Source organism: Pan paniscus, chromosome 5 (assembly GCF_029289425.2).
Source record: "Pan paniscus chromosome 5, NHGRI_mPanPan1-v2.0_pri, whole genome shotgun sequence".
Classification (NCBI taxonomy): Eukaryota; Metazoa; Chordata; class Mammalia; order Primates; family Hominidae; genus Pan; species Pan paniscus.
In genome coordinates this window covers 120,695,930-120,712,422 of record NC_073254.2, presented here as the reverse complement: position 1 = coordinate 120,712,422, position 16,493 = coordinate 120,695,930, and the positions used below count along the sequence as shown (strand labels likewise).

Sequence of the window (16,493 nt, the reverse complement as noted above, 5' to 3'; positions counted from 1 at the left end):
AGAGTGTTAATTTTTTTTCTCAATTTCACAATCTTTAAATCATTGGTTCTACCAATGATTACCTAACTGGTCTCCCTTATTTCTCTCCTTCTCAGAAATCTTCAGTGGCTTTCCATTTATTTAGAAGAAAAGCCCAAGTCTTTATCATGGATCACTTCAAACTCATGCGCAAAACATAATTTACTCCTGACCTTCTTAGTACCTAGTTAAAGGCAATCATTGACTCTCCTCATTCTGTTTACCTTATCATATATTCAGTGCACCAAGATAAGGATTAGCTTGAAACAATTCTAACTCCTTTTCTTTTATGTCATGTTCATCCCCCTTTCTAGACAGTCATCCAGTCTTGGTTACTTTCTAGCCAACTTTCACCTTGACTTTGTTTGGTTATTTCTGTTTCCCCTGCCTCCATCTTCTGCAGATTGCTGTAGTGGCCGATACCTGCTCTGGTCTTAGCACAACTGTGAAGTTACCTCTCTAAAGAACAAATCTGATACTGCTTAAAAACTTGAATTGGCTCCTTTTCCACCTATGTTCAAGACAATGTAAAGCCTGACCCCAATCCTTTTTTCTAGCTTAATTTTCTTAATTTTTGCCCCACACCCTCTGAACAGAATGCCCTCCAAACACACTGTGTGTGCTCTTTAATAATTCCCAGCTTAGGTACTTATGTATCCTGCTGCCTACCTTTCCCCATTTAGCAGTTTATCCCTTGTCCTTCAAGACTCACGTTTCACATTTTCTGTAAAGACTTCTTTGATCAAACTATCAGATCACTGATTCATTCATTCAGGGAATGTGTAGTATCAGTATGAAGAAGGCACCCTGCCAAATGTTAGCAGTACAAATGTAAATAAGACATAATTTTGTCATAAATGACAATATCATGTCATAAATAACAAAGTTTCATCTTGGTCCCTGTACCTCTATCATAAACACATTATATTTAATAGAAATCACTTGTATATGAGTCTGTCTTCCTTACCAGTCTGCAAATTATCCAAAGCTCAGATTTTGTCTTAAATTTCTTTGAATTCCTAGGATCTAATATATGATAAATACATGTTTCTTATTGATCTTCTCTTTGATTCTTTACAGTGCTTTTTTTTTTTGTCTGTTAGTGACTATCATGTTTCATAAATTTGTTAGGAGGTACTCTTCTTAGGAATGTAAATAATTTAGTACAATAACAAATATGAGGTTGCTTAGCACTAAATAGTCTCATGAGGTCAAATTGTACAGCTGTATTATACACAGGTGGATAAAAACATCATTGCAAATATCCTTCTGTAAAAAACTCGCTCCTTATACTTTTGTGTGCAGTAGAATAACTTGAGGAGCTGATTAGATATGCACATCCAAGAACATGGAAGATGTTTAACATCATTAACTGTTAAGGAAACTTATGTTAAAACCATGGTAAGATACTACCACACACCTGTTACAATTGCTAAAATAAAAAATAATAATTATATAATATATGGGAAGCTGGCAAGTATGGGAAGCAACTGGAACTGTTATACAATGCTGATGCAAATGCAAAATGTTAAAATTCTCCAGAAATGCTTTGGCATTTTTATAAAAGTAAACATACATTAACCATGTGACCCGTAAGTTTCATGCCTGGTATTTACTTTGGAGGAATGAAATCATATTAATATATACAAAAAAGTGTACATGAATGTTTATAAATGTTCTGTTTATAATTGTGAAAACTGGAAACAAACCCCATGTCCTTCAGTGAGAGGTCCGATTAACAGACTGTAATGTGCCCATCTGTAGTACCGTGGAATACTACTCAGCAATAAAAAGGAATGAGATATTGATATATGCAACAACTTAGATGAATCTCAAAGCCATTAATCTGGGTGACAGAAACTAATTTCAAAAGTTTATAAGCTTTCTGACTCAATTTATGTAGTGGTCTTGGAGAGACAAAACTATAGGGTTGAAGTACAGATTAGTACAGTGGTAGTAGTTGCGAAGAGTTTAACTATAAAGAAATAGCATGAGGGGATTTTTTTAAGGTGGAGAAACTCCTCTTGATTATGATGGTAGCTACACAAATCTAACACAAATATGTGTTAAAATTCTTAGATGTGTACACTAAAAGTGGAAAAATAGTTTTGCTTTATGATGATTTTTAAAATCAGATGAGGAACATCCCTGGGCCTCATCTCCAGGGATTCCAGTTCATTTTTTTTTCTTCTTTTTTTTTTTTTTGTTTTTTGAGACAGAGTCTCACTCTGTCGCCCAAGCTGGAGTTCAGTGATGTGATCTCGGCTCACTGCAGCCTCCACCTCCTGGGTTCAAGTGATTCTCCTGCCTCAGCCTCCCGAGTAACTGGGACTACAGGCACATGCCACCATGCCCGGCTATTTTTTGTTTGTTTGTTTGTTTGTTTTTGTTAGTAGAGACGGAGTTTCACCATGTTAGCCAGGATGGTCTTCATCTCCTGACCTCGTGATCTGCCTGCCTCACCCTTCCAAAGTGCTAGGATTACAGTCATGACCCACTGTGCCCAGCCAGATTCCAGTTCATTTTTGTTGTGAGCTAAGGCAGACCACAGATGGAAAATTCAGATTCAAAGATAGTTAAGAATAAAAAACCCAGACTTACTTTGATTGTTGTCACTTCAAGTCTGTAATGAACCAATAAAAAAAAAAATGCACAGAGTATGCAAGAATAGAAATAGAAGTGACTCCTACCTCCTCCTAGTTCCTCACAGAGACCAGAGAGATATACCAAGTTGGTGGCCACTGATGCTGGTTGAATGTGAAACCCATGTGATCAAGTGGGAGGTACTATGTCAGTACTCCAAGATCCACCTGCTACTTTATAAGAAACATCTCTATCACAGATACATACTTCCCTTGTTTAACTTCTTACTGTGTCATTGGTGCCACAGCAGTCCTAGCCATGTCTTCCCTCAAATGGGGTTTGACTAAGGAATCTATTTGTAAGAAGGACAGCAGAACATTTCAATGCAGGGAGCCCACAGATAGCAGACTTAACCTAAAACCAAACAGCAATCCAGCAATATGATTTGAATATCGCCTCCAACCAATAGTTTTAGTTTCCTCTGTTGGCTTTGAATATCCACTCTTGAATATTAGAAAAGAAATGAAGTAAGTGAAATGTTTCTCCTCTCCCTACCTTTAGCCTCTGAAGGAGCTCTTAGCAAATACACCACAATTGGACTTTTTTCCATATTCATAAGAGCTGCTTTAAGATTACAGTAACAATATTGCTTGTCTAAAAAGATGAAAGCTGAGGCAATGAGATCCAAGTGTAATTAGTCCTAAAGTATATGTATAAAATAATTTCTAACAGGCTGACTGCACTGCATAAGAATAAAATAAGAATACACCCCCCTTGAAACTTTAAGAAGCTCTCCTCTTTTGTTATGTTTATATATGTATTTTGTTTTGGACCCTTAAGAGGCTCAAAATGTGTAAGTTGTTATTTAGTTGGCTGGCCACTAGATGGTGTGGTTTGTTAATGCATTACTTTTGGTTTTATAATTGAAGCAGATTTCATGGAATGCTATTTTCTTAGATAATTTTATTAGTTAAATATTATTAACTTAGAAGTTTAAAATTTTAAGTGACCTGAGAGATAATCAGTATGGCAAAGTCTAGAATGGAACCCCAATCCCCTGAAATCTTACTCCCTGCCATTATCCAGCCCTTAAGTAAAAAGTGTAGGGAAAAAACTGTTCAAAAAGAAGCTCATGAATTGATAATGAGATTTTGAGACCAATAGCAAATAAACACATGATGTGATGGCCAAACAGAAGCTTTAACTATATAAACCTTTCTTTAAATGTTAATCTAAGGTCTTTAATTTTTCTTAAAAATTCTGCCTATTGTATAGTGAATCTTCAGTGAGTCTTTTAAGACCTTCTGCTACAGCACTTACACAGGTGACATATAAGTATACTAAATCTCACCTCTGGGCTCAGATTAGGCCAAAGAACAGAACCAGAAGTAACATTATTACAGTAGTCCCCCCTTATCCATGGGGTATATTTCCAAGATATGAAACCACAGATACTAGTGAACTAACTTGATTGGTGTCAATTAAGTGCGTTTTTGTTTTCATGTCTTCCACCCACAAATTTGAAGCCTTTTTCATCTTAACTATGTATCACACTGTAGCTGTAACTTGCAATTTGAGATGCAACAGCAAAACTAACACAAATTTCTGTTTTCTTCTTTGTAATTTCACAACTAGAAGATTTGTTGCTCTTACCATCGATTTTAGCAACCTCAGCATACAATTTTGTTTTTATTCCCTTAAGTTGAAAACTTTCACCTTTTCACATAAAGGAAACACTTTATGGCTTCTCTCTGGCAAATTCAAGTTGCCAGCATCACTAATGTTGTGCTTCAGGGCCATTATTAAGTAAAATAAGGGTGACTTGCAAACACTGTGATACTTAAACAGTCAATCTGATAACCAAGCCTACTACTAAGTGACTAATGGGTGAGAAATGTCTACAGCTTATATATGCTGGACAAAGGGATGATTCATTTTCTGGGCTGGATGGAATAGGACAGTGTGAGATTTCATCATGCTACTCAGAAGAGCCTGTAACTTAAAACATGATTTGTTTATTTCTGGAATATTCTACTTAATATTTTTGGACCACAGTTGACCTCAGGTAATGGAAACCACAGAAAGCAAAACTACAGTTAAGGAAGGACTACTCTATACTCAATGCACATCTATAGTTGAGGAGCTAAAACAGATGGTCAATGCTTTGCTATCAAAGATCACCAAGAACACAGCTGTAGGTGAACAAAGCTGGATTTATTGACTTATCGCAATGAAGAACATCATAGGGGAAGCATCATGGGGATCTCAATAAGAAGGGAGAAGTCCTCAAAGGCAGTGGGTCTGGAGTGAAAGTGTAAAGGCTCTGAAGCAGATATGGACTTGTCGGAAAATATACTCAGAAAAGCCAGCCATTGTGGCTAGTGTGGATGAGGTAAGGGGATGAGATTGATTTCCATAGTCTTGCATTGTAATGACTCTGGCCTTTACTCTTAAGGAGTTGAGAAGCCACTGAGATTTAGTTTTATTTTTAATAGTGTATATTTTGAAGGCTAAGAAACAGGTAATACTGATTGATTGCAAAAAGGGACATCTGGATGAAAGAGACACTTGCTTTTCATCTCTTTCCTTTTGAATTTTGTGATATATTTTGGTATTACCTATTTTTTAAGATAGGTAACATTATTTTTTATGATTTTATATAAAGCATTATATACTAAGACCTAGTAATACCTTAAGATGCTTAAAAATAATTTTCTGATTTCTTTGATGAACTCATACAACAGAAATGCTAAAAACAATTGCTTTTAAATGCTAAATAATACTCTTATGCTTTCTTGGTATCTAGGTACAAAGGTCGAGAAATAAGCAAGTACGAGAATTATTCCCAGATGGTTTTAGTATTCATCATGCAGGAATGCTTCGGCAGGACAGAAATTTAGTTGAAAACTTGTTTTCTAATGGGCATATCAAAGTCCTAGTGTGTACAGCTACGTTAGCCTGGGGTGTCAATCTTCCCGCCCATGCTGTTATTATTAAGGTAAGAGCTTACCTTCCTTGATAAATGGATTTTGTGTGTGTCTTAAAGCAAGGCTCTGGGTTGACTTACATAGAAAAATATTGTGATTTGGCTGTTTCCTTGACTTTGAATGTTATTTATAAAAGGTCAGAATTATTTTCTCCAATAAGAATCTAGTTTATATTGTGAAAATTTAACTCTATCACAGATGATGAAAGGATTAGTTAAAGTACACTTTTGAGATCTTGCCATATTTGCCTAATTTCAGTATTCAGTTCATCAGGATTATATTTGTGTGTGTTTATGTAAATTTTTGTTAACTTTTCCTCATCTAGGGAACACAAATATATGCTGCAAAAAGAGGCTCCTTTGTTGACCTTGGAATTTTAGATGTCATGCAGATATTTGGTCGAGCTGGACGACCACAATTTGACAAATTTGGGGAAGGAATCATTATAACAACGCATGATAAACTCAGCCATTACCTCACTTTGCTCACTCAACGAAACCCAATTGAGAGTCAGTTTCTGGAAAGCCTTGCAGATAACCTAAATGCAGAGGTAAGATCTAATGAGTAAAAGTTTGGAATAGAATCATCAGCCTTAAGAATGACCAAGAAAGTTAAAGATTGAGTTGGTTGCTGTTTTGTAGTGTTTAGGATTACAGCCTATGCCATATAAGTTATAAGACAAAACAGGCTGAATGGCATTATTGTTGATTAATTCAGAGGATTATAGAATGATAACTGATAAAAATCTATTGTTAAAAGACCATACTTTTAAACTATGAGGCTTTCCTAGAGACCAGAAATCTAACAAAGACTATAGAAAATATGGAAACAAAAATAGCAATAATAATTAATATTTGTATGGCACTTTTGCAAAGTTTTAAATGAAATTTTTACTACAGGTTTAATGAAATTTATAAAACTCTTTTAGCTCTATTAGGTCAGTTGATTAACTTTGTTATACACAATGTGATTGAGCTAGATTATGATCATTTGTTTCGCGTGTGTGTGTGTGTGTGTGTGAGTGTGTGACTTTTGTGTTAAGATTTACATAGCAGACCCTGGAAGCCTAGGTAACATCTTAACTGGTAAAGAAAATAAACATTCTTAAAATTTAGAGTATATGTATAGAACATTAAAATCAGGTTTGACTGTTTTTGTGACATTTTAAATTATTGCTTTGGTATTCAACACTTTGCTAGTTCAGTATTCTTTCATACCTTTAAAGTTGATTCAAACAATACTTGAAAGTAGGTAGGATATAAATATTAAGTAAATGAATACTTTGAAATATTTGTAATCAAATACTACTTATTTTGTACAAAGTCCTATATTAGGTACTTCTTAAAGAGCTTATAGAAATTTCATTTAACATTCCATTCATATTATTGATAAGTCTTTTTAGAGAATGAAAAACACACTTACTATTTCATTTTCTCTATTAAGAAGTGTATATTCCAAAAGGGGAGGAAAAGACATGAAAACACAGTGCAATAATGTTGGAAAGACAGTTCTGTAGAAGGATTCAGCAGAAGGAGAAAATAGGTTTCTCCCAGGCTATCAGGAAAGTCTTGGTTCATGAATGTGGTAAAATTTGATCCAGTGAGAATATCTTTATTTTATGAGAAAATTGGGACTTTTAGGTGAAGTGAGTTAGAGTAACAGCTTGTCTAGTGCAGAAGATCTGTGTTGGAGAGTATTCACTGCCAGAATTGGGACAGTCATTCAAAGAATGGATAAGTTTTAGAAGATAACGGTTAGAGAGAAAAGCATGAAAGGCCTCATTTTCTATTAGCAAAATTATAAGAACATTTTTGAAAACTGAGAAATAAAATTTGAATCCAAAGGAAATATTATGATAGCTCAATTTCAGTCTTACTGGCTACTATAATTGTGTGGCTTAAATAACTACGTGTTGGGTTAACAGTGTCTAATGTATAGAACAAAGTCTCTTAATATAAAATGATAGTGGCAGTGAACTGAGGACCTGCTGTATACCAGAGACTCTGCTCAGTGCTTCACGTACATTATCTTATTCTCTCAATACTGCTGCTATGGAGATACTTTCCGGAGAGTGATATGTAACTGACCCAAGGTCACTACATTATAATTTTTGAAACTAGTATTCAAACTCAGATCTATTTAACTCTAAACCTAGACTTTTCATTATAGCTTAGATTTCTTTTATATAAAATGTAGTAAGTTAAAGGTGAATACATTTCCCTATATTAATATATAGCATTTGCCCTCTTCTCAGGCCTGTATTAAAAACATTTTTCAAAATGGTAGCCATAATTTTTCTGACTTACAGTAAAAGGCATGGTTCTTTCATGCACGTCATGAAATGCATGTCAAGGAAGACTGTATTTCAAATGTAGAGGCCTTAAATCCAAGGACAAGGTGTTTGCATAACATTCTACAGAGATGGGATGAACTCTGTATAAAAAATGTATGTAGTATGTAAGGTGAAAGAAAGATTAACGTAGTTTTGAAGAACAGACTTAAATGCTAAAGTTAAATATGAAGTGATATCTTAAAACGCATGAATGCATGTCAAGGAAAACTATATCTCAGTAAACTTATGTCCTTAATAGCTTTTTGTAATTGGTAAAATAAACACAAGTTGGCAATATTATACAGAAGACACAAAGTCAGTAAAATAACTGCTTTTTTCTTCAAGTAACTCTTTTTCTTAGGGACTGTAAAATAGCATCACTAAAACTATTTGATCAATCCCTGAGAAATTAAAAATAAATTAGGGCCCATAAATTTATCAAATATTTATAAAGTACTTATTAAATGTGTGATTTTCAGGAATGTCAGCTAGCTATAAGCATAATTCCATTTAGTGATGTAAATGGTATTTAAATAATAAAACATATATCTTGACATTTTTCACCCATATGGTGAAGTATAGCCATTGTTGAACTAACTTGCTCATATTCTAATCTATTGGAATAGTTCCCTATTAAAATAAATTTTCCTGTTAAGGAAACAAACTCTTAAATTATTGTTGAATGTGAAATTAAATTTGGCTATCTGTGGAAATCAAGTGTGAAATTGGTTTATAAAATGAATATGTGCTGTGTTCTTTAGGTAATGAATTTTTAAGTCTTTAAATTCCCCAAATCATTGCAAGACTCTACAGTTGCACTAATCAACATTAGAGTCGTGCTAGATTAAGAATGTTGCCTCTATTAATATCTTTGATATCATGAGTATCAATTCTGACTATTAGTTTAGGAGAACTGGAGAAATTATTATATTAAGTTATAATTTCAATGCAAACATGTTATGAGGCACATTTGCTTATCGATGCATAATGAGACTGACTAAATAATCCTAATGCTGAAAGGTCACAAGTCCCATCCATATATAAAGTCACTTAACTTTACACAGAGAAATACTGAGGCTTATTAAAATTTATTCATCAGACATTACTGAGTACATACTCTGTGCCAGCTCCCTATAGTCTGTTCTTCAAAACTATATTAATCTTTCTTTCACTTTACATACTACATACATTTTTTATACGGAGTTCATCTCATCTCTGTAGAATGTCAGGTAAACACCTTGTCCTTGGATTTAAGGCCTCTACAATCTGAACGACCTTGTAATTCTGGCTACAATTACTCTCCAACACAGATCTTCTGCCCTAGACAAGCTGTTGTTACTCTATTCACTTGTAAATAGAGATACTGTCACTGGATTGTTGTGGAAACTTAAGAAATGCCTGTGCCAAGGTAGTTTACAGTAAATGATAGAGTCACTTACCATTTTCTGATAGTCTGTTGATATTCAGCCCCATTCATACTTATTGCCAGCACTGAAATTTTAGTTAAATAAATAAATGAATAGTAGCATAGTTTTTATATATATTTACTAGCTTATATATACATATATACACACGCATGCATACTCATGATGATTAGAGTATTTGCTTAAGTTTTTATATAATTTCAACAATTTTTTAAAAATACATATTCAAATAAACAATTGAGATAACCTTAAATACTAAAGTTAGATATGAAGTGATATTGAGTCTTATTTCTAAATTACCAAATTCGTGGGGGATTTTATTTTTCTCTTTTATTTAACAGAGCATAAAACTATCACACTATATACTAATGCCACTTTTAGAAATGTCATGTTAGATGTTTTTCTTTAAAAGCATTTTGAATAGGTATTATGTGCTAGGCACAATGGATGGTGGGTTTATATATGTCATTGTAGTTAGTTACGTATGTCTCACCTCCGTGTGACTCTGGAACTTCTTGAGGCCAGGGAGCATACTCTATTTGTTACCATATCCATTGTGCTTTACTCAGCACAGGCTTGTTACTGACTTACTATATGATTTTGAGATGCGTGAATAAATTTCAAAGACACAGTATGAAAAAATTCCTGTTTTATAAAAGGTTCCTGTACTAAGTAGCCACTAGGTGACAGCAAATATTTACAAATACATTTTTATTTTTTGTCACTAGGTGGCATTCAAATATTACTCTCAAAATAAGGTATAGCATCATAAATTTACCTTCATTTTTCTGAGTAGTCTTGTCCTTTTTAGTGAACATTTACAACACTTGCTTTAGTTGATCGAATCTTTGCTACCTACTTTTTCCTTTCTTTAATCATATCACTGGTAGCAATAGGTAATTTTTTAATGTTAATTTACTGTCTGATTTTGAAAATAATAGCAAGCTTATTTTATCCCTTATAAATTTTTCTACTCATAGGAGTTGTGTGATGTTACTTTAAAATAATATTCTAAGGTTATAAGGGAATGTAGGTCATTATTTTAAAGTAACATCATAAAGTCATGATGGGAATATAGGTCATATGTCTATGGCTTAATACAATTTGGTCTGTCAAATAATGGATTCACAAAGGAGAAACACTCTCAGATTTTTAGCCATATCACCAAACTAGTTTCATTTACCTAAGTAGACTAGAAAATGTTTAACTGTTTTAGTTGTAAATCTTCATGAATTGTTACACAGCTCCCACACTGGCTCAATTTTAGTTCTTGCTACTCTTATTTTGGTGGAAAGGCTTACAGTTTACACTAAGTATATATATTTACCTACATTATGGATGGCTTAGCCGTTTGTAATATAAATTTAAAAGTTAGTAGACAGAATCTCCCATATTATATTTCAACTTTTGGTCATTTCTCTGTTTCAGTAACAAATAGTATATCATAATATTATAATGAAAATTATACATTATAATGAAAATTATAGATTACTAAATCTCATCTTCAACTAACTAAAGACAATTAACCATCCACATATTTATTTCATGAAATTAGTTATACAGAATTATAATAAAAATTATAATGCAGGAGTTAAACATGAAGGTTTTACTTTCTTTAATATTAGGACTAAATCGAGAGGGTTTGTTTTTCCTTTTTTTTCTCCTAAAATTAATAATTTAGGTAGGGAACATCTCTTCTCCTTTAATTAAAGTTTTAGGAGATTAAAAACAATTTCAGTCAAGGATTCAGGAAAAAAAAAATACAACTATGAAGTTTTACAACGTGGGTAAATTTTTAAAGTAAAATAAGTACCTTAAGTAAAAATAAAATTACTACCTATAGATCCATTGGCTAAGGAAATATGTTTCTAAGAAACTTTTCATTGAAATTCTTTGTTAATATCATCTTCTAATAATTTTTTCTCTTTGTTATACAGCTCTTATATGCTATTGTTGTGTTTTTAAATTATTAACCTTTGATTTCATTTAATTAATATATCACAAAGCTACATTAAATGCTATATTTAAAATAATATTTTCTTTCAAGATACAATCTGAAGAATTATCCACTGTTCATTATGGTTCAAATGCATGAATATTTTTTCCATAGGTTAAGTTTACTGATAAATAAAAACCACTCCCTGTTCTTGTACATGAGTTTGTTAAAATGTATGTATTATTAATATGTATAAATCACAACAAAATCTGCTTTGTTTCGTGCAAAACAGTGAATTTTTTATTGTATTCATATTACATCTTCATACTCACAGTCCTGCAAATTCGTATCTTGAGAGGTAAAAGCTAATGTTATCCCCTCTGTGGTTTTGGTGATGACAGTATACAGAATTAGGATAAAAATGAATAGAATTAACAATGTTTTGTTTTTATTCAGATGCACTTAACACTTACATTTTTCAGCAGTGTAGTCACATAAAATGAAACTAAAATAAGTTGTATACTGAATAAGAAAATAAAATAACAAATGTCCTTAATGCTATGTAGAATTAAACTCCTTTTAAAGAAAAATAATCGTCTGCCATAATACTGAGTAAGTTCAGTTCTGAAAGATAACATTTCTCATGTATCATTCTCAATTAAATGAGGCAGGACTGATTTTAATTAATTGGCAAAGTGTTGTGTCCAGTCACTGTGCCTACCTTTTTAAAAATACTGCATAATGATGTATTTTTAAAACTTCACCTCTGACAGAATGGACTTTGATGTAATGTTTATGTTCAACTTTAATACATTAATTTTTGTCATATTTTTGATTTGCAGATTGCTCTGGGAACAGTTACTAATGTGGAAGAAGCAGTGAAGTGGATAAGTTACACTTATCTTTATGTACGGATGAGAGCAAATCCATTAGCATATGGCATCAGTCACAAGGCTTATCAGGTAGAAAACTCATTTATTAAAAAAAAATTCAGACCTTCTTTTTGGTTCTTTCCTGATATGAGGATAGATATTTGTTTGCTGCTCTTGCCTCATCTGAAAAGAGGTACCTAGAAGAAAAACAAGAGATTTAATATTTTTCAAAAAATTAGATAGGCCCCTGTAGTTATTAGGCAGGCTATATTTAAATATCTTTTTCTACAAATACTTATGTTAATCTTTGTACTATTATCCATGTATTCAGGTATATTTCTATTTGATATTAATATTTTGGTGTGATTTTTTAAACTGTGAGAAATTTCGTTTTAGAATAAATTAGACATGAGGAAACTTATAGACCATATTTGATAATCAGCTTAGGTTATATACAATCTGTTCCTCTTATCAAGTCTCTTCTAATCCCTATTCTGAAATTTAAATATACCATTAAGGAGTTACTATCTTAACAGTTTGAGGACTGGAATCAGTTCCACTATTCAAGTCCATATACATAGACTGAGAATTAGATGCATTTGATAGCAGTTCTTCCTATGAACTTTACAATTGTGTGGTCCGTGTGGCTTATAGATTCTGTGAAATCTTGTCTTTCCTTTATAACTCTGCTTCATATATTGTAAATGTGTCCTAATTGCAGATAAAATCCAGTTGTTGTCTAATGAAAACATTATTCTACAATGATCATATGGATATTAACTAGTATTAAGTCAAAATTTGTAAATAAGTTGAACTTTATTCAAAATTATAGTTTCCCCTAATTTACTATGACTTAGTTTTTATATGAATCCTATTGTGTTATCAAAGCAGTTACCAATTTTTAAATTTTTATTTCTTTTATTTTTTTCTTTCCCTATGCAGTAGATTTTACCATGGGAAAATTGAAACTTAAGGCTCGGGGGAGGAAAAATAAGAAAAGCAGCAGCAGCAATTAGTTCTGAGGCTGTTAAATCTAAAGCCGTTATTAGGTTTTTATACTTAGATTTACTCTAGATGGGACTCACCTACCTTTCTTCTTCTCAGTTGAAATTTGTGCTAATCTTTAAATGAATGTTTACATTTACAGCCAAATTGCTCTGTTATAAAATATAACTGCATTATAACCTGTAACCTTACACATTTAAAGAATATGGTACTAGTTGTTCCCATCACAAATATGGGCATTTTGAGAAGACTCAGTGGCACTATGAAAATGTTTTGAAGGAGTAAAGAAAAACAAAAACTAAACAATTTATTTTTACGGACTAAGCCATCTCAAATTTTGGAACAAGATAAATACATCAATTGACTTTAAAGTACTAGGTTATAATCAAAAGTCATTTGCCTATCATTTTCCAGTATAAAGACCTTTTGGATACATAGTACCTTTATACGTCAGAAAATCTTGACCCTTTTTTTTTTTTTTTTTGATTTGTGTGTTTTAATGTTATTACTCAATACAAATTTGTGGCCACAAAACTCTTATGAACTAACACAGATAAAACAGTTTAGCATATTTTTGATGGTTTAGTAATAGGTGATTAATAAAATAGTTTTATAAGTTGAACCTGATACATATATTATCACTCATAGCAAACATTTAAGACTTTTTGTATTTGCTGATGTAACTCTTGACTCCATCTTACTTCCCTGCAGTTGATATTCTTTTGCTCCATTTTCCTGATTTTTAAATTTTATTTTAGCTATATTTTGTACATAAATAAGCTGCCATAAATATCTAAGTTAGAACAAATGGTAGTAGTGTTAACTCATTAATTGATTTCTAAATTGTTTTAATACTCCCCCTACTCCATTAAAGGTCATATTTCACTTTACTCCTCATGACTACAGAGTGTTCCTTAATAATTGGCATGTGTACATACATATATTTATACACAATACTATAGTAACAAGAATATTTGTTAATATCTTATGTTTTATTATTTCTGATTAGAAAAAGTATTAGATAAGTAATAGTTTTAAAACTATACAAAAATTCACTGTCAACTTTATTTACTTTAGAATGGGTTCTCCCATCTGCATATAATAATAATAAAAGTAAAAAGTAAGTAAAGTGAGCCAAGATCACGCCACTGCACTCCAGCCTCGCTCTGTCGCCCAGGTTGGAGTGCAGTGGCATGATCTTGGCTCACTGCAACCTCTGTCTCCTGGGTTCAAGTGATTCTCCTGCCTCAGCCGCCTGAGTAGCTGGGATTACAGGCGCGCACCACCGTACCCAGCTAATTTTTGTATTTTTAGTAGAGATGGGGTTTCTCCTTGTTTGTCAGGCTGCTCTGAAACTTCTGACCTCGTGAGCCACCCACCTTGGCCTCCCAAAGTGCTGGGATTACAGGTGTGAGCCACTGTGCCCGGCCGGATAACTTTGCAGTTCTAAATATATCTTGATTTTGACAGGGAAAGCATTCTTGCTATCATTTCTCCAAATAACTGATAATAAAGTAGGAATATGATTTGACAATTTAAAATCCCTATTTACTTTAGTATGGGAGAAAGAAGACAATTATTGAGTATTTAAAATTTGATTTTTAATCTTTGTGATTTTAAAGATCATAAGGTCATATAAGAATTTTAGATTCCAAAATATTGGTATCTGAAAAGAATATGCACATTGATAATTTTAATGAATTTTTAAGCTTCCTTTATTTAATGGCATAAAATATTTTCAATTATTTCCTAAATGTAGAAAAATGTACTTTAAAAATTGTAATTAAAAAGTCTAACTAAAACATTAAGAAAAGTTTTAATTTCCATAAATAAATATATGTTTGCAAATGGTTACTTTCTAAAGCAGTATTCAACTGTTTATATATTTTTTGCCATAGATTGACCCAACATTAAGAAAGCATCGAGAACAGTTGGTCATTGAAGTTGGACGAAAACTAGACAAAGCTCAGATGATTCGTTTTGAGGAGCGAACTGGATATTTTTTCTCAACTGATTTGGGTAGAACTGCCAGCCATTACTATATTAAATACAACACCATTGAGGTATTATACTAATGCAAATATGTTTAATTTTAGATGCAAATACTTTCTAGACTTCAAAATATATTATTAATGCAAAATAATGAAAGCAAATAATAGAACAAAATCCATTTAACTTATATGAATTCAACAGTATACCCTCAGTAAAGACAAGAAAAAAATAAAACTTCAGATACTAAGGAACCTCTTGTCATCCTATTCAATGAGTGTATCCCAAGCAATAAACACACCCAAGCCTAAAAAGTCAAGGCACATTTGCTTTTACATGTAACGGTTTTCAGAAAACACCTCATGTGCTTACTAACTTTCCCCCGTCTTTCCCCAAATAAACCTTCTATTTGTATAGCACTTTAGGTTTCTTCAAAACCTTTAAACATATATTATCTCAGAACTGTGATCTGGTTGAAATCAATCCAACACGTTGTCTCTAGCTTTTCACTCCTTCCATCACCTATTCACATCCACTCATTTTGTCAAAGTAACTTTTTAAATTTGTTCACTTGCTAGTGTGTTTCTACCACTCTATATCCTAAACCTGTTTGCTGTTCTTTTGCAGGAACTTTAGGCATTCTTTAGCATTTGTCTTCAATCTATGTGGCCTTTGACTGATTTTTTTCAACTCAGTTTTCTAATTTTCTCTATGTCCTCAGTAGTAATATTTTGAGAATTTTCAGACTACATATTTTCTAGATATACGTCTCTGAATTTTATGATACATGATCAGCTTAGAATTCGTGAATTGTGCAGATTTCCACATGGCCATGCTGAAAATAAGCACAAACCAGAATTTTATTAACTTTTTAAAGGTATCTAGTGTAGATGTTATTAACTTTTATTCATCATCCATCTTTTTGCTGCTAAAGATCTTCCTTAGCTAATTATGTTCTAGGAATTTTCTTTGGTCTGATAAATTTGTTGATGTTTATAAAGCAGTGACTTTAAATACTGTAACACAGACATTATAACTGCACTGTCTAGGGCTCAAATTTCTTTTAAAATGTGTAATTTATAGTCACATTTTTAATTTAAAATATTTAAAATATTTTGATTTTAATCAAATATAACACTTACTTTGGTAGACCTTTAATGAACTCTTTGATGCTCACAAAACAGAAGGTGATATCTTTGCCATAGTCTCCAAAGCTGAAGAATTTGATCAAATTAAGGTAAGATTTCTTGAAACTTGAATCAAATGCATACAACATGTATGCATTCATTCATTTATAAAAGGTTCTCATTAATACCATATAAGCTGTATGGCACATCACATTTGGAA

The 16,493-nt window shown here is 32.4% G+C and overlaps 1 protein-coding gene across 3 annotated transcripts in view; it reads left to right on the top strand.

The window, feature by feature from the left end:
• Nucleotides 1-16,493, top strand: part of ASCC3 (activating signal cointegrator 1 complex subunit 3) — a 375,365-nt gene that overhangs the window by 213,550 nt on the left and 145,322 nt on the right. For all 3 annotated transcript variants that reach the window (XM_003824353.6, XM_034962598.3, XM_063605419.1), the window contains 5 exons: nt 5,408-5,599; nt 5,914-6,138; nt 12,123-12,242; nt 15,056-15,220; nt 16,297-16,383. In XM_003824353.6, the coding sequence (XP_003824401.4) occupies nt 5,408-5,599; nt 5,914-6,138; nt 12,123-12,242; nt 15,056-15,220; nt 16,297-16,383 (789 nt within the window). The remainder of the gene's footprint in view (nt 1-5,407; nt 5,600-5,913; nt 6,139-12,122; nt 12,243-15,055; nt 15,221-16,296; nt 16,384-16,493) is intronic.